The sequence below is a fragment of the Zonotrichia albicollis genome, chromosome 3 (genome assembly GCF_047830755.1).
Source record: "Zonotrichia albicollis isolate bZonAlb1 chromosome 3, bZonAlb1.hap1, whole genome shotgun sequence".
Lineage (NCBI taxonomy): Eukaryota > Metazoa > Chordata > Aves > Passeriformes > Passerellidae > Zonotrichia > Zonotrichia albicollis.
In genome coordinates, this window is record NC_133821.1 from 75,044,082 (window position 1) to 75,063,772 (window position 19,691).

General features: G+C 35.5%; 1 protein-coding gene across 4 annotated transcripts in view; it reads left to right on the plus strand.

Moving 5' to 3' along the window:
• TBC1D32 (TBC1 domain family member 32) overlaps positions 1-19,691 on the plus strand; it is a 74,198-nt gene that overhangs the window by 44,419 nt on the left and 10,088 nt on the right. For 3 of the 4 annotated variants that reach the window (XM_014267548.2, XM_014267551.2, XM_014267550.3), the window contains exons 27-28: positions 5,989-6,114; positions 12,755-12,838. In XM_014267548.2, coding sequence (XP_014123023.2) covers positions 5,989-6,114; positions 12,755-12,838 — 210 coding nt within the window. The remainder of the gene's footprint in view (positions 1-5,988; positions 6,115-12,754; positions 12,839-19,691) is intronic. The other variant, XM_074537908.1, reaches the window with a different exon arrangement.

Consider the following 19,691-nt stretch of genomic DNA (forward strand, 5'->3'; position numbering starts at 1 on the left):
TCAGAATTCATGTTGTGTGCTACTCAGATTGCTTGGAGTTTAGAAAAATACTTGTTGAATTTTCATTCTGCTTCAGGGTTCACATAGACTTCTGACTGGCAAGAGTTCTGCAGCCATTGTGTGAGTGGGAATGCATGACTGCTTCATTGTATCTGTTGACAAGGATTGAGGGCCAGCACAATGTCTTTCCTGAACCTGTCTTGTGTTCAGATTTCATGCTGTAGTGTTTCATTATGTAACCTGTGAGGTATCATTCTGATGCCCTTATTTTGGTGTTTCTATGACTGAATAATTAAGACTGGTAGATCCTTAGTACTGTTAAAGAATGTATAGTTTCTTTGGCTGAAAAAGCTGTAACTGTCATCCTGTCTGTCCTGATCTCTTATTTGTGTCCTCTTTTATTGCTCAAGAGGATTTCACCTTTTCTTTGTACTTTGAAAATGTATCCTATATACATCACATAATTGTGATGGGAGATGTAAAAACATAACCTGAGTTGATTTCTTTAATATATTTATATAATAGATGGAGATGGCTTGTGAGCATTAAAAAAATAAAAAGATTTACAGATGTGCCTTGAATATGGTACTGCTAAAAGTTCTGTTTATGACCCTCCTTTCTGATGGAGTTGAATGACAGATGCTATAACAGAATATTTTGTAACTAGTGTGGCCAAGCTGAGGTCAGGGAAAAGGAAGCTTCATTTCCAGATCTCAGGACTTCTTTTATCCTGTATCTGGTATAATGGAAACCATGGATAAAACTGAAAGTACCTTATGAGTGGTGTTTAATTAAAAGGACTTGTTCACACTGAGATTTCCAGCATGAAAACCCAAGAAGTGGGTAGGGGCTTTATTCTATAAATTCTTTTGAAGAACAGTGCTAAATGTGCAAGACTGACACCTTACAGTTCAGCTGTAATAAAAAGCAGAGCAATGGTAAATCTGGCATTGTATGGAACCTGTTTTCTAGCACAAAGGCCTGAAGGTTGTATGTAACAGAGCTCTTCTTTTAACACTCTTGCTTTTATTCTGTTCTGTGCTATTATAGTGATCACAGACCCTGGCAAGAGCATATTTTGACTCACTGAATAAAAAAGGTCTCTTGTAATTTAGTAACTGCACTGATGTAGTAGAGTATCTTTTTGAGGACACTTTGAGTAAGCAGACTCGCTCCAAAAATGTGTTTGTATTTGAGGAAAACTTGCAGTGCGTCAATGTTTACAAATATCAGTCCTGGCTTTACAGGTGCTAGGTATTTGTTTGTGTGGTATATGAGTCTGCAGGAAAGGATTTATGGAAAAATAAATTTGGTTGATTGTATATTAATATGCTCTAATAATTTCAGCCAGTAGTTAGAGTTTGAAAACTACTGGATAGCCATATGCTAATGATTCACTTCTGTCAAAGACAACTTATAGTGAAACTTCAAATGATTTATGTGGATCATTATTTATATGTGAAAATTAATTATGCCATTTCTACTTGTTTACACTACAGCAAGAAACCCTGTTGCTTTTCTTGTTTATTTGTTCAATTATTATTTTATTAAGGTAATTTGAGGAAGAACTATTAAGTAATTTTCAAAGAGTGATATTTATATTCAGGAAACAACTTTGTAAAGATTTTTTTTAAACTTGTAATAGTAACTATAGTGTCGATTATTAAAAGTTAAACTCTTTACAAGGCTATTAAACTGTAATATTCACTCTTCTATTTGTACAGAATATGCTTTTCTTTTCTACTCCTAGCTCTGCAGTTATGACAGTTGGTAATGATTGTGGCTGAAGAATATTTTCTGTAAATGTCCTGCAGTGATGCATTCACTGCTTGACATTTCCCTAAACTTGGGTATTCCAGCATTCATTAATCTTATTTTCTTCTGAAATCATACATTCCAGAATTGGTAGCAAAAATGTGGTTATTTGTTATCAAAAGAATTTTGCCAATTTATCTCAGCCACTGTTATCTGAGTTCTTTGCTTTAAACTTCTAACTTGAATGGGAACATGCTGCCATGTTTACAGTTTAATTTCATCGAGGGTTTCTTGTTTTTTGTTTGCTTGTTTGTTTTGTTTGGTTTTGTTTTTTTAATCTGATTTAATTCTTTTTTTAAATACCTGGTATTAGCAGTGTTTAAGTTTTTTTTAAATTTTCTCTGTCAAAGAACCAGCTGTATTGTCTTTTCTATTATTCCTTATAATGTCACATAAATGCGTTTATCACCTACACTTCTTTGACTTGTACTCCTTTTTATATTTGCTGTGATATTCATGTACAAGTCTGTTGCCTTTTGCTTTTAAGTCCACTCAATTAAAAAAGGTGAAAGAGTAGTAAGGTCTATGAGAAATGCACATGAGCTTTCCTTAATTATATATCTCTATATAGATTTGTTTCTATGTACTAGCCAATAAATTGTAGTCAGGTTATTAATCTCTCAGTTTAGGTTTTGAATAAGATATGGATGGATTTACAGATCTTAGTTATTAATCACAGAAGAACACGTCTGCCACAAAGCACAGTCAGATGAGAAGGCGCTTGTTGCATTTCTTATGTTTTATAAAACATTGATGAATTTTTCTGTGTCTTACTTGCTTTAGAAGATCTAAACAAGCTAGCTGAAGAATTATTTGAAGAAGTATAAAGCAGCATGTTTTAGAAAAGGGAGATCAATTTAAACTTGTTGTTATGATGCAGTGGTTCAGATTTCATACATGCGTGGAAGTGTAACTTATTTATAGTGCAATTTCATAGCTTCGTATACTAGTGAATGTAGGAGTTTTGGTTTTTTTGTTTTTCATGAGATTACACAGAGCAACCAATGCTAGCACAAGGTAAGTACAAGTAATGGATGGGATGGCAAAATATAGTCACATATGAAGAAGAGAGCAGAAGTGCAGCAGATTAGTTAAATTGCTTTTTTCAATGAAAGCTTCTTTTCAATCATGTCCATATTTAAAAGCTTGCTAGCTTTTAAATGACCAAGACCTTCCTCAGTAGACCTCTACTGAGGAAGGTCTTAGTCATTTTCTTCCTCATATTTTCTCTTCTTTCTATTTTTTTTCTCCTTCCCCTATTCCCTCACCTTGTATCCTTCACGTCATTCAGAAGGTCTAGTATTTTTTCAGGAAAAAAATCAAATTCAAGTAATTGATTTAGAATAACTTGTGAACTCATTTAGTGACAAACCAGAAAAGAGAAGAAATAAAAGCAGGACATCTGTTTCTCGGTGTTGGTGGGTTTGGAACACCTCTAGCGGTAGTGGTAGTGTGACAGCCTGCCCTCAGTAACACATAATATACATAGCCCAGAACTATGTTGTTGCTTAAGTTTCAGCTACAGGGTAATACTGTTGGGCAAGTTGTAGTTGCCTACAAAATTGTGAAAGCAAGCTGGTGTTTTTTAGATATCGTGAGTGTTTGGAAGCAATTGTCATTCCAAAACCCCCCAAAAGGTTCTGTCTTTTTTTTTTTTGTACTATGATGACCTGCTGGCAGAAGTGATACTCCACATTTAATGACAAGTTAAGGGAAGCAATGGTTTACCTGGAAGAAAATAAGCTGCAGTGAGTTTGCACAGTATGATACCAGTTTCAGTTTGTACTGGATATATTAAATACATGACTGCACCACAGTATCTTGGTTGCATGGATCTCTGGTACATTGACTGATTAAGTCTCAGCTTGTAGTCCCTGATTCTTGTCTGCCAATCTGAATTACTACAATCCTTGAGGAAGTAAAATAACTATTTAACTTGTATCAAGGAGTGTTTCTTTGCAGCTCTAGGATTTTCTTCAATGCTCAACTGTTTCAGAAATAACAAAAAGGGGCAGAGAAAGAACTAGAAATCATACTGATAATACTGTAAGAGTTAAATCCTTCTTCACATTAAATTTTCATAAGTAAGCTGTTCTAAGCATCACTGTGTGTTATTTGGGAAGATACTGAGGACTTATTTATTTGAGAATAACAAAGAAATTTCAGGTTAATTAATTTGAAGGCATTATTAATGATAATAATCAAGTTATTATAATAAGATTGTTTTGAAATGTTATGTATTGTATAATAAATTCCAATGACAGCGATACAATCTACTAATGAGAAATCATTAAGGTTTTTAGATGAGCTTAAAATAAATTACATGCAAAATCATAATTCTGTTGAAAATATTATAATAATCTAAAAAGAATAAGATCATTTGGAAAGAATGTTTTGAAATAGAAATGGTATAAAGAAGTAAAAGTACCAGCAAATATTTTTCCTATCCATAGACTGGCTCAAACAATTGACACTTGACCTGGTTTAGGGCAAATTTAGGGAGGAAATCTCTGGAGAGGTTCCTCTAGAAAGCAGATTCAAGCGGCCCCTCCTCCCACCAGTTTGGGAGAAAAAAATTCCTCCAAGAAAAATGGAAAAAACTTTATTTAACAAGCAAAGTATTTACAAACATGAAAAATGAGTAATATTAATGGTCTAACAGCAGAGGGATTGTACACAGCTGGAGTGAATGCATGTGCATATGCTTTGTGTCAGGTACCATCTTTATTTTTCTCCTCCAGATGACCAGAAAGTATTTTATAGCAGCATCAAGGACTCTGGGAGCCAAGTTACCTGGTAGTTGCCAAGTGCCCTGGCAGCCAAGAGAGCGAACTGTGTCCTGGGGGGCATCAGGCACAGCATTGTCAGCTGGGCAAAGAGGGAATTGTCCTGTGCTGGGGGCAGTTTTGGGCACCACAACATAAAAAAACATTAAGCCATAAGAGAGTGCCCAGAAGAGGGCAGCAAGGATGGTGGATGTCTGAAGGGGGGAGCTTTAAATGGAGTGGTTGAGGTCATTTGGTCTGTTCAGCCTGGAGGAGACCTCACTGTGGTCCTCAAAATCCTTACAAGTTGAAGGGGAGGGGCAGGCACTGATCTTTTCACACTTGTGATCAATAACAGGATTTGAGGAAATGGTATGATGCTCAGTCAGGGGAGGTTTAGAGTAGACATCAGGAAAATGCTATTCATCCAGAGGGTGGTTGGGTACTGGTACGGGCTTCTCGAGGCATTGGTCACAGCAACAAGCCTTTATGAGTTCAAGAAGTGTTTGGACAACACTCTCAGGCACACAGTGTGACTTTTGGGGTGCCCTGAATAGGGCCAGGAGTTGAACTCGATGATTCTGATGGGTCCCTTCCAACTTGGCTTATTCTGTGATTGTATAATAGAAAAGCAAAAGCCATGCACACAGGCAAAGCAAAATTAATTCACTGCATCCAGGTGGCAGGCAGGTGTTCAGCCATCTGCAGGAAAGCAGGACCCCATCACCTGTAATGGTTACTTAGGGAGACAAATGCAATCACAGAAATAATTAGGTTTGAAAAGACCTCAGATATCATTGAGTACTGCCTTTGAACACCACCATGTCACCAACCATGTCAGCATCACTCAGAATGTTCCTCCCCTTCCTTTGTCTTCCCCCGACTTTATATACTGACCATGTCATATGGTATACAATACCTCTTTGGTCAGTTTGGGTCCCCTGTCCCAGCTTTGTCTCCTCCCAGTTTCCCATGCACCCCCAGCCTCCTTGCTGGGGTAGCAGTAGGAAAGCAGAAAAGGCCAAATCTGTATAAGCTCTGCTCTGCTGACACAGATCTCTAGAACATCTCTAGATTATCACGTCTAGATTATCTGCAGCACAAATCCAAAGCATAGCCCCATACCAGCCGTCTGAAGAAAATTAATTCTAGCCCAGCCAAAATAAGCACAAAATCCTATCAGTAAATAGAATGTTTTGTATAAAGCAGAATGTCATCAGTTTTAGGACTGCTTCTCTGGTTTAATTGTCTTAGGAAAAGGCATATTTATGTAGTCTTTTCTTAAGAGGTCTGAAATACATGTGGCAATGGAGTTGGGGCTACATGATCTTTGAGGTCCCTTTCAACTCAAACTATTCTGTCAGTGTATGATCATTATAGAATAACACTAATTTTTCATTTCTTCTAGATAAAGATCTTGACAAGCTCTTAAAACTCTTAAGAAGTCCAGACAAGCCAACTGGGTGGGCAGAAATTTGTAGAAAACAGTTCTGCAAAGTCATGAAAACCAGACCAGATAGCATCAGTGGACCAAGTGAGTATGACTTAAGAAGTTTAACAAAGAAAGCAGACAAAAGACCAGTATTAAGCAACTAATTATTTTCATTGAGGAGTACATTATCTATACAAGTAGTCCATAATTCTGTGTTGATTAAGAAAATTATTTCAATGGTATTTTCCCAAGAAAGCAAGGTTTTATGCATTTTATGTCCTATTTTTCACTTTACGACTATTATCCCTCTATGTTGTCAGTGAAACTTGACAGAGAAAGAGGGTTCAAATACAAGTCTTTGTTCCAGATCTTTAAAGAGTCCATTATTGAGATACTGAGAAAATGAAAATGAAAGCCTGAAAGAAAACAGACTTTTCTCAGAGACTAGTGAATGAGTTAACATGGATTGGGAAATTATATTAATGGGCAATTTCTGCAAAAAAAAATCAGAATTAAACCATACTAAACATGAAAGAATTCATTCCTTCAGGTTTTTCTTAATTTTCATATGCATTTCTAATGAACAGTATGATCATGAAGTGCTATAGCTCAGTAAAAAGCCAAAGCAAAAACACAGATCATCGATATGACATAAATCATCTGAAGTAAGACATAATAATTCCCTTGTGATATATAAGCTTGTGTAGCCATAAAGAAGTGAAGTGTTCTCAGAAATTTCAGGCTTCTATTCCTATAGGAATTCTGATTATGGTCACTTGTTTACAGGTGCCCAAGGTTTCCCTTTATGTTATTTAGATAAGCAGTTAATACAACTGGCTGTTGCAAATCTCTTCAGATGTTCTGTATCTGCTTGGAGATATTTCAGAAGCAGCAAAATATCTGCAGCTTTGTGGTTTGAGACAACATCATGTTCGCTGAATCCACTTTACAAGAGACAGCTGTACTGCTGTGTATCTTTTGCAGCTTGAAAAGCTCTCCCAAATTTCAGAGGAGTGAGAGACTTTAGTCCAGATGCCCAGAAATCAAAATTTTCTCTATAGTTACATATGGAGCAATCTCCATGGTTTACAGACAAAGATGTACACTTGTGCTTTCTTTACTGGGCCCATTCTAAGGGGGACTGACATTAACAGGAGTTAAACCAGAATGTAATGGGAGAAGATAACATTAGACTCAAGGACTGTATGGAGTAATGTGTATTGATTTGTTAAAAATATTCTGTGATCTGGTGTAAGGATTACCGGATGCTGAATCTATAGAACTTGCTTGAAATCCATCAAAAAATTCTTGAGCAAACTGTACAGTATCAATATCTGCAATTCACCCTTCCCATGTTGATTACTCTCCCATCAACTTGGTCAATACTTTTTTGCTAAATGCTCTGGTAATGCATTGCTTTTGAGATGGCCTTAGACTGGTGTTTTCTCTGCTAAAGCATGACCTCTGACTGTAGCTTTTAAGTAATTTCTGTTCTCAAACATCTAAATCTGTTTTTTGAAAGGCTTTATTGAACTGCTGAAAGGAGATACAAACCTTCCCAGGCTTGCATATCTTTTAATACATCAGGACTGAAAGTGTGGGAATTTTCTTGGTCTCCTAACACAAAACATTGTAGACAATCAGCTCCTACAGTCTGGTGTTCTAAGCACAATAAGCAGATGACAAAGACATTCTTCCAGTCATTCCTTCCATTAAGGTGCCACAGATCTGTGTGTGTTAGGGTGTATAGCTCCTTGTTTTCTTTGGGTCACTTACCAGCAAGAGAACCATGGGGAGAGCCTTTGGCCAGGTTATGTCTTGGCTTCTTTTGGACTACTCATTACAATATTTGTGGCCTCCCTCAAGTGTCTTTAGTACATCTAGAAAAGAACTTTCTGTGTATTTGCATCTAAGCTTTGGCAGAAAAAGCAGCAGGCCAATCAACTCCTCTGAATAAAACCTTAGGTTTATGTAGAAAGTTGTTATTCTGTATGAATCTAGGCTTAGCATAATGCATGTTCAAATAGTTCACATGACTGAGAGGTGGCTTGTGGTTTTGGTTTTTTTTTTCTCTTGAACCAGAATCTCATCTTGACTATTTCAGCCATGCCTTTTTCAATTATCTCCTCTTTTTTGTCCTTCAGATATGGCAGAATGTTGTTTTCTATTCCAGAAACTTCTTTTTTCATCTGTTCCCAGTTAACATTGTATCAGCCTCTGACTTCTGGGCAGATTCAACATGCTTATTTCACTCCCCTTTTAGGAGACTTTAAACCCAAAGCAAAATAAATTAAGGGTGTTGCAGAGATTATATCAATTATATGCTAACATTTTTCCCTTCATAATAAGATATTCTGTCCCCAAATCCTATTCTTCTCAAGCTTTATATTCATATGTGATGTGGGTAGGGATAGTAAACTCGGCTAAAATTACTTGCTCCATAGAGTCTTTCAGATTTTCCATCACCTATCTCCCTGAGGATCTGGATTTAGATCTCCAATATTCTTTAGGACCTAATTATTTACCTCCAAATTGTTTTTTCTTAATAAAAACCAACCAACCAAGAAAAGAAAATACAGCAGCTCTTGAACTTGCATGTGAGAACTCACTGTAAAACAGGAATTTTCTCCAGCTTTTATAAATGAAATGTTTGATGGAAGCAGAGTGGTTACAGTAAACACAGTGTTCTGGAATCCTTTAATATTTTGTGAGCTCTGCATCATCTGAGATAGCTCTATCAAAACAGGTTGACAAAAAATACAGTGAGCCTTTGAGGCTGTGTTATTGTTTGTGATGTATGTGTGCTGCAGTCTTTAGCAATTGCAACAAAAAGTTGCAACTAACTGCAGGACTTTTCCCATAGGATAAAGAATCCATAACTGTTGTATGCTGTTGTAGTGGTTTTAGTTCAGGATAACAAAATGCTGATATTGTATTTTCAAAAGAAGTTTTTAGAATAATACAAATTAGATGTTTGTGTTTTTTATTTTTATGTCCTTGATTTTCCAAGGAAGCTTGTTAGAATTTGAGTGAAACAGTGGGTCTTTATGTTATGCAGAAAAAACAATCGCAGATCACAAATTCTTTCTTCTGACCCCCAAATCAGTTTGAGCCACTGTAAGCAGTGGCAAGTGAGTGCACATGAATGTCTGTGCAGGTGTGTAAAGATTTGGTTTGGTTCGAAGGGCTGTTTTTTTCCATTAATAAAGAAAATACTTGTATATTTGTATAACGTATGCAGTGTTCATCTCTAATGGAAGCACTGTCAGAATTTTTATTATCTTGTTTTCTTCTTTTCAGAGAAAATGTAGGTTGTTCATTTGTCATTTTAATGTACAATAATTGAAAGTCCTCCTTGTTCTTACCATCAGTAATGGAATTGCTAACTCTGTTTGTCATATACTTATTAAACTGAAGTATGGTTGATGGACTTGAAAATTCTGACACTACTCTTGCAAAAAGTAATCTGTCCAACATATTCACTCTTGAATTTCTAGCCTCTAACAGAAGTCACAAAACCACAGAATCCCTTCCACTCAGCAGAGTTGGAAGAGACTGTCAAGGATAATTGAGTCCAACCCCTGGCCCTGCACAGGACCATCCCCAAGAGTCACACCTTGTTCCTGAGAACTGCTGTTAAAAAAATCCTTTGTATTTTCTTTTAAACTCCATTGAAACATCTGGATCATAGAACATGATTGTACACTACTGCTTCAAGGAAGAATAAAATCCTGGAGGAAAGTAGGCATTTTATAAGCATACTGCAGTAATTTAAGAAATTTAAAAGTATTTCTCTTTATTTTGTATATGATGGCACACACCAAAATTAAAATTATGTTTATTTTTTGTGTAAGAATTAAATTTCCATGAGATTATTTCTAGAATCTTAAAAACTTCAATAATAACACAGCCAAGCTACCATAATTTAAGAAAATCAACATTTTCACTGTGTTGGTAGACCACATAAACTTTACCTGAAAATTTCGACTTTTACAGCAATACTGACTGTATTATAAAGGAGCACAATGTACAATGAACCTGCCTAAATGTCTTTTTTCTAATTTTTCCAGTTAAATGAAGAATCACTGAACCAGTTTCTACAGTGATGTCCAAATGGTAGCTAAATGATATACTATTAAAAGAAAAAAATTAAAATAGCTACTTGTCATTTCACATGGACATTCCTTTGGAAAAGGCCGTGTCCTGTGAAAACCATTTATTTAAGTATTAACCACTTGTGTTTTGAGACACGTTCTTGTGTGTCTTCGTCTCTCAAACTTGATGAAAATATTTTCAAAGATCCTGATAGGCACTTAGATAAATACTTTCAAATGGTGGGAATGAATTTAGTGCTTGAATTTCAAAATATTACTTAACCATTGAACTCTCACTTCTGTTAACTCAAGCACTGAATTGAAGTATTCACCTGCTAGGTCAAGCATGTGGTTGCCTTAGGACAAAAAGAAAAAATGTACAATGTGCCAACTTGGTTTTAAATTTCCTGAATTATGGGATATTTTAGTCTTAACGTAGTTCTCATTTATTATTATAGTATGGCATATTTCAGTAATCACTGTACAAATAATCATACAGTAAATATATAGCTAATTACAAACTTAAAGTGTAATTTCTGCTTTTGGCTGTCTGCAGTTGCAGAAATAGACATGTTTGCTCATTTTACACAAATACTTGTTATATTGTTTGTGAGCCAAATTCCACTAAGCATATTAGTGAGGATTAGTGAGTTTATATATTCTTCAAAAAAGAATAAATTGTTACTCTTCTGTAAAGTAAATTGCTTTTTTTAGCCCCATGTGTTTTATTAACCGTGATTAAAAGTAGCTATGTTATGTTTAATTAGCAGTTTCATTTCACTGTAAAAGTGCATAAGAATATAAATTACACATGTAGGTTTTTAGTTTTAATTTAGTAGTCCTTTGCAATGCAAAATTAATTTTGTTACCATTGGAGTTAGAACTCTAACTGTAAATTCATGTTTAGTTGTTGTAGTGAAACTTCTTTAGCATTACCAAAACATAGCCTTTTAAAAACTTTTTTTTGGACTCATTCAGTATAATTTCTGTAAATATTTTAGGGAATTAATCAAGACAAAAAAGATTGTGATTTAATGTCAGTATGTTAGCTTAAAATAATTGGAAGAAGAATTAATTACCTTTATTATATCTTTTTTCGAATTGTTTTTCTGGCATAACAAGCATCAGAGTGTGGATGGAAATTCTGTCTTTCTCCTCCTCCCCATTCCCAAAAGAGCATGCACTGCTCTTTAACTGCTTGTGTCACTTTTCCTGTCATCGTGGCTTGCTCAGGAGGTTTCTGTCTTTCTCTGTTGCCCCCTCCACCTGCTCTGCCTCATTTGTGCTGCTGCGGCTGCTCCTACCGCTGTCTGCTTAAACAGTGTAGTAATACTGGTACCAGTGGTACTGGCTGTTCCTTATGGTCCCTTCCAACCCCTGCCATTCTATGGTTCTTTGAACTATTCAGTTCAAAAGCAGAAAACCCACCTGGGCAGTGGGTGCCTGGAGTTATGTGCAAGAATGGGGGAACAGGAGCTGAAGCTATATTGCTATTAGCTGGAAGTGCTGGGAGGGAAATGGTAACATGGTCTTTAAACAGGAAATCCCACAGGTGGCAGCAGTTGTTACTCTCTAAATAGACTCCCTTGCTTTGCATTCTTGTGAGAAGTATCAGTAGCATATCTGTATGCTTTTTATCCTCTTTATGGAGCCAAAAGCAGGTGTTTTAGGATAGCATTTACTTCTAAAAGAAGTTCATTGTTCCTATCCTAAATTCCTAATATGGCTTCCTCATGCAGGCCTCCTCTGTACAGTTTGTGTAAAGGCTTCCTTGTAACATTTGTTTAAACTTGTATGGTGTTGTGTTCACTTGCCATAGCCTCAGACTTGGGGAATTGAGGCATCAGGGACAGTTTGGATAATGATTTGTCAATGATAGGTGTTGCTAACTTCCTGGCTAACATCCTGTCAAGTTGCGAGATAAGATTGCCTCCATAGAGAACAGGTATCAGCATCGGGCTTAGCTGTGCAGTGCCCCCAGACACAAAGTTCCTTAGCAAGAACTGAAAAAGAACATTATGGTCATCATTAAATGCAGAATTTCCAAAATTAAATACTCCTATTGCATAAATTTAAGTGAATAATTTTTATCTTGTGATGGCATAGGTAGTTTTATATTGATGTTTGTTGGAAACAGCCCTTGAACTTCATGTGCTTTTGTTAGCATAATTTTGGGATGGTGTCAGCTTTTTGTTCTGTGTGGGTTGTTGAGTTTATTTGGGGTATTTGGTTGGTTGGTTGGTTGGTTTTGTGGTTTGTTCATTTTATTGTTTTCCTTTCCTGTCTCTACACACAGACAAATGTGGTGAGATATTATAGTTTAATTATAGTTAATTTTCATTTCATATTGAAACCATGTAACAAATTCTGAAGTAATCCGTGGAGGATATTAAGATAATATGAGATTCTCTTTCTGTTTACACTGAATATATTTTCAGTAAAGCTATTAAAATTTAATTTAAGTTAGGAATGGTGTTAGGAATGTAAAAGTGCAATGCATGTTTTGAGTTGTTTCCCCATAAAAATATGAATAAATATGCAGGAATTTAAATAGCTTTACTTTCCCATACATTGTCATTTAGTTAGGTGATGTAGTTCCATATTTTGTTTGTTGCCTCTAATTTTTAATGAGTTTTTACTTCTTGCAGTTTTGGCAGAATTAATTGAAAAGTTCGTGTCACATCTTTCTGAAAGCAAAACAGATTGTTATTTCAGCATGGGAAGCTATAAAGGTCAGTCTCCTAATAATTTATTGCCATGCAGCTTCTTCATATTTAAATTGCCTTTCTTCTAAATATATCTGTATCATTTTGGGGGTTGTTTAAAATGGTCTTTAACAGCTCAAAAATTCTCTACTTCACTGTTGGGAAATACCTCACTTTGGAGAAGAAAATTATGTGCTTGAGTGAACAGAACAGATAATTATTAGTGATGGGCTTTCACGTTTCTGTGTGTAAAATGGAAAGAGGAAGATGCAGAGCAGGTGAGGATGAGATTCAGAGTATTTGTTGACACCTATTATAAATGATTTGCAAAGCTGGTGGCATAAATATTTAAAATGGTGTAAGCAATCTGGCTCACCTTTGAAAGCCCCACAAAGGTATGCACTTTATATTGTATTAAGGGATATGTATTAAAGAACTGTTATTGTTGCCAGAGTGACCTGAGTGTTAGTTTTGTACAGATGTTGTGCTTACAGCCAGCAATAAAGGATGAATGATAACATTGATTTATTCTGAGTGTAAATTAATGTGTTTTAATACTTTGAAGCACTGGTAAAATTAGAAGATTTAGAACCAATGTTAATATCTGCTGGAAGATGCACTTTCATTCTTCACTGTTTGTCTGTGACTCTTCTCTCAGGTTGTAGTTCAGCCATTTAGAGTACATTCTGTTACTAACTGTGGAGAATCAACTGCTTTGGGGAGTGTCTCTTGTTTATACTGATATTTTACTCTCCTATCCATAGTATGCAGATATAGTATCCTTGGAGACTTGGGGCCTGCCTTTGAAGTTTCAAAGCATAAAACCCCTTTAGAAATTTTAGAAGCTGTCTTTCTTTATATTTAGTGGCCTTTACCTTCCAAAAACTTGCTAACAGGATACCCTTAATTTCATTTGAGAATCTGTCTCTTTGCTTTATGAAGACAGTTGTTGATGAGACAGTTATTTCGATCACAATTTTATTTTTTCTTAAAAGACACTGATATCTTTGTCGAGGACAAGGTATTTGTCTTGTCTTACTTTTCAATTTCTCATGAGGCATAATGAACAATAAAGCAATTCCATTGACTCAAAAGGCTTGCTAATTACATATTTCTGAGACTTCCTAATTCAGATAATAATTTTGGTTGTTCCTTTAAAAGCTAAACATGTAAAAACTAACTAGATGAAGAAGAAAAATCTGACTCTGAATGGATGCCTTGCCCAGCAAAAACAGCAAGCCTGCTCTTCCTTAATTATGCTTCCATCTAATGTGAAATACCTCCAAAGAGAAGGAGTAGGCCTTACTCCATTCCCTTACTCATCAAGTACCTTACTTTTAAACCACTCATCTCAATCTTCTGGTCAAAGCTGGGATTTAAAATACATTCAGCAAGGTTCAACTTAGATCTTCTATTTAATTGATTTCACCACGAACCACTGATTAGACAGAGGTGGCATCCACTGCATTATTTATCTAAAATTTAATGTCAGCTTCGAAGAAAACAAAGTTTGAAAATCCCTAGATAATTGCAGGTTCAATTAATTATCTAGAATGAAAAATCCAAAAGAGTAGATACAAAACCAAAGATAACATAGTGAAAACCTCGTACTTGATTTTCTTGAGCCTTAAAGATTTTCTTTTAATGATAAACCAACTCTATCTAATATTTATTTTTGTATTTTCTGTATGAGGGGGTTTTTGGGTCTTATACAGACACTACTAGGCATTAATTCTGGAAAAGTTTGCCTGTTCGGTTATCAAATAAAGGTTCCAACAGTTAATGGGTTGTCTAAGAAAGAGTTTTTATGTGCAAATGCTTTTGATATTCCACGTGCTTTAATGAATAAAAGCTTGGAAATGGGAGAATAAGAAGTCTTCTCAAAAGTAGTCAGTAATCTGGTGGTAAGAGGTAGACAGAGGGCTGGTGATGCCCTGTTGAGTTCTTTCCCTGTCAGCAACAGCATTATCACAGACTTCTTTTGTGAAGAGTTCTCTAGCCCAGAAAAGAGTGTTGTTGTTCAGGTAAACACCATTTATCATCAAAGGTTTATTTTAACTTATATATGAAAACAGTTATTAAGTCTTCATAGCACCTTTTCCAGACAGGTGTAGCCATAAGGGTTAACCAGGGAAGTTAGTTTAGGCCAATAACTTCATGCTAATTGACATGAAACAAAAGTCTAGCTCTAAAACTGAATCTGTGATCATATTCTAATTCTACTCTGAAACAGTAAAAGGACATGATTTTAGGAATGGGACATATAGCTAAAATTATGTTCATTTTGGGTTCTTTTTTACATCATAAAATAAATAGTATGGCCTTCCTATGAAGGGAGGGTGATGTGCATTGAGAACCCCGGATGCATCATGCTTCCTATGTTTGTACCAAAGGGACAACGAAACACACTCAAATCTTTATCAGACCTTATTTGTTTAAAATTAGATTTCCACTGATTTAATAATGATAGGCCAGATTTCTATACATTTCCCAAGGTTTTCTGGTAGTTTTTGTGAAGCATTGCAATTGCTTCAAGGACAATTATTGAATGCCATGTTATTTCACAGTATTTCATATCCTCCTGTGAGAGCCATCTAACCTAAATCCTGAAACTAGTTACAGTAGAGACTTTTTTGGTATGAGGTAAAGCTAATGAGTTGTTAGAAGGTAACAAAATAAATTTGGGTCTGAGGAACTGAAAGATGGTTTCTAATAGTTGTTTCATTTCAATGAAGAGAAGTCACATTTTTCATGAAAGTGGATTCAGTACAGCACATAGATATTCAGCGTTTATCATGTTTCCTGAAATTAGAATTTGATTATCTTAAAAAAATGACAGCCTTGTAAACCTGTACCTAGTTGTAATTAGAATAACACAGTCATCCATCTGTTGTGGAACCCCTTAGGATTTCAGTCTCTTATAAAATTTGCAAATATGGAAAAATTAAATTAGATTGGGTTGTTACCATTTTCAAGATAAGAGAGAAGGAAAAAATATCTGATAAAAAACTATGCAGTTGCAATATTCAATTATAAACAGTAACACAAATCTTACATGAAGTTTACTTTCTGGTAGCAGCAACAATACTGCTGTGATGCTTATTCAGATGACTGAATCTGTGCATATGTTGATGATCTCTGTCTGTCCCCTTTCCTAGAATTAATAATTTCTAGTTTGCTTTTATTTTTTCTTTCTCCTTTATAAACCCTAAAACATTGAAAACCAAACCCTTGGTGCCTAGCTGTAATAGGTAATAAAATGGCAAGAAACTGAAATTTGCTGTAGTAGTAAATACCATTCATTATGTATTAGGTATACGAAGTTCCTAAAATAGCCTTTTCCCTTTCTGTTAGCAAATTCCAGTTCAATGTAACAGAAACGCTTTGTGAAAATGTCATAGTTTTCTCAAGGTTTAAACAACCCATTTATCAGAGAAATGTGAAGTCATCTAATGTATTGGTGTCTTGTGCTTCTTAACTGATCTCCATGATATGTTGCAGACCATGATGTGTTGCTGACACTTGGGACTGCTGCAATGTTTTGTGATCAGCGGGTTTTTTTTGGGAACTCTGCTTTTGCAGATGACCTTGCAGTCGAATCCTCTGTTTCCATTGGACTTTGTCTCTGAAACAGCTCTGCCATTTACTGCCAAAGGGACAGTAACTCTGGGATTTCAGGTCTTGGCCAGAAAACTCAAATGTCATGGTGTGTTCCTTCTCCTAGATAAGCCTAAGTTCTCTGACTGCACAAAATCTCTAGGAGCTTTCTAGCATTTAATTAGCTCTTAATCTTCAGAGGGTCAGGTGTGTCAGGTAACAAACTGAGAAATTTTAAAAACACCAGGGGGAATGTATCAATATAGAGCTGTTCAGGAAGAGCAGCAAACGAGAAACACTGATTACAACCTGAAATTGTGCTGAAAGGGAAGGAGAAGGAAGGGAATTTTTCCATTCTTTCTGCATCATTTGATAAATTCACTTCTTCAAACTGTCCACCGTTTTGAAGATGCTGTTATCAGAAAGCATTTTACCCATTGCCAGTTTAGATAACTGGATGGAAAATGTGGTTCATTCTTAATGAAGCTGTTGCCAGAAACAGCTTGAAGCGTTTGAGATGATCATTACATAAGTTGAAGTTCTATATATCAATATTTTGGTCTTGTATTGTTATGACAAGAGTACTGATGGCATAACAAATACTTCAGATAGTCAAACTAGAATTGTGCATAAGGTTACCTCTGAGAAGTCATCACCAATCTCCGGCAGTCACTCTTGGATCTTGTTTACATTGTCTCCAATCCCACTTCAAATCCAACAAAAGTAATACTTTTCTTTGAAAAAGGATTATTTTGTAGACATTTCTAACAATGAATGTGAGGTCAGACTGTCAGAAGTGTTCTAGATGAGTAGCCTGGTTGAAGGAGGTGACATCATGAAGAAACAGTAGCAAAATGGCAGAACATATTATGGAAAAAAAACTTGTAAATTTTGCTCTGCCACAAGTCTAAATAATGTTTAAAATAGAAAACTTTCATAAGAACATCAAAATGAGAAAGGATAGTTACTGGCATAGCATAAAGATTAATATTGACTGCTTGGATATCTGCCAATGGACAGGGTTAGTGTTTAGGTACCTGTTGAAGAGTAAGTGAAAACCTGCTGGTTTGTTAACAAAAATAATAAATCAAAGGAAAAAATTATGAGTTCCATAATTTCAGTTTATATGGACAAAGCCATAGACTAGAAATCTGATAGCAAATATACCTATATACTTCTAAGTATTTTAAAGCATTTGTGAGAATCATGCAGGTAGCTCTGTTTATCATGGTATTTTCAGCTGTTTGCAGAACCTTTGCTTAAATATTTTCTTTGAATCAAAAGTCTTTTTCATCCATAGAAAGAAACCTAATCTTTCTTATTGTCACTGAAGTTAAAATTTAGCATCCATTAGTATATTCCAAAAATTATTTATATAGACATAAAACCATTTTGCCTGGACACCAGGAACTGAAAGAGCTAAACCAGTGATGTGAGTGACAGCTTTAGAAATATTTTTTACTTAGGACAAAAGGGAAGCCAGTTGTGTCTTTGGTGTAACAACACTTTAAACAGGGAAATAAATTAAATATTATCCAAAGACCATACAAGTTACATGACATATGCTGTAAAGCTATTTCAGTTTAGCATCCTGTCATTTCAGTATGAATGCTATGTAGACCATTTTCTGAATTAACCACAGAAAAGCTTTGTCATGGTAAGAGGAAAAATTAGTAAGAAAGCAATCCTTAATATAAATTGTAAACTTAATTGAAGTGTAAGCTGATCAGAAAGAACGCCACAGGACTATGCATGTCAGTTTAATTTATGCTGGAGTGCTTATAGCTATAGACTGAGTTTAATAATTTAAAAAATCATGCCTCATGAGAGCCTCTTTTTGTGCCCCTGAATGTTATAAAACATTTTGAAAAGTGCTTCCCATTGAGGTGCTTTCTAAGAATTTTCTTAAATCTTAAATCAGCTCCTAGAGAATTTTGATATCATTCAAGACACCAGTTTAATTTTGGCTTCTGTTTTACAGTGTTTTTCATTTTTAAAGAAAAAAAGTGTGAAATATCTGTTCAGCATAGATTATTTTGCTTTAAGGTAAATAAAAAGGAAGCTGCCAAAATATGTTGTTCATTCAATTTAATAACAGCCAGAGTGCTGTATCATTTTATTAATTCACAGTTCAGAGAGGTGGTCTGGCCTTTGACGATGAATGGCATTCTTATTTAGAGAACTGATTTTTCTCTATGCCTTTTTGTTATGAAGCCTTTTGTGTTTCAAGACAGTTATATCAGGTGTATTGAAAAATATTTGTCAAAGCATTTTTGTATAAAATTAACTCAGTGCATTAAATCAGATATATGGACATCATCACAATAGTACAGTCCAGCAAGAATGCTTTTTGTCCATGGATTGCAATATTCCACTTGTTTTTCATAGCATTTTTCTAAGTTTAATGGAGCATTTACTGTTTCTAGGTCCAGTTTTTAATTAGTGGAAAGTAGTCCTTTGTGTATTCTAAATGACTTTACAGTGTTCTTAGGCCTAGTCTTCCCAGTTTGTTAAGTAATAAACAAAAGGGAAAATAAAAACTTTTGACCCAGGACAAAGAACCACAATTTTTGCATTAGGAGGATACAGAGCTGCGATTATGTGGAATACAGTGGTGTCTGAAAGCAAGAGGTTTTGCCTTGATAAGGTACTGTGTGCTAGAGAATTATTATTCAGTCCAGACTTCAAGTTAATTTTATCTTCCTTCACAATACAGAGAAAAATATAAGAAGCAAGTGTGGTGGAAAAAAAAAAGCCCTTTCCAGCCACTAAGAAATTGTTACAATAGAGAAGTCAAAATCAGTGAAGTCAGTTGTGTTCTTTTAATGTTAATGACAATGAGCATTCAGTACTTGCTGTAAACTGTTACAGGGCGGACACTGGGGTCACACAGTGGGCTGTGACAGCTTTTCTTTGCTGGACTGGGAAACCTGCATTGCCACCCACAAGAGGATCAACCTCAAAGTGAAAGCAGGACTGCAGTGGAGCTTAGAGGTCATTGCTGTCCTTGCCCTCTGCTGCCATTAAACTTGGTGGTGTTAGGACTGAATTAGTCATTAGCCACAGCCAACTCATTTAAATTCCCCCTATTTCCTAGGATGTATGTACGCTTCTTGCCTTCCCACTTGCACACACAAACTTGAAGATATATTGACTTCATATGGCAATTGCAGCCTGAGTAAACAGGTAACTTGGAACAGGAGCTGTAAAAAGTTATAAAAGTTTCAGTAATCTCCGTGGGGTTTTAACTGAAATACCCTGGGAAGTTAATTGTATTCTTCCA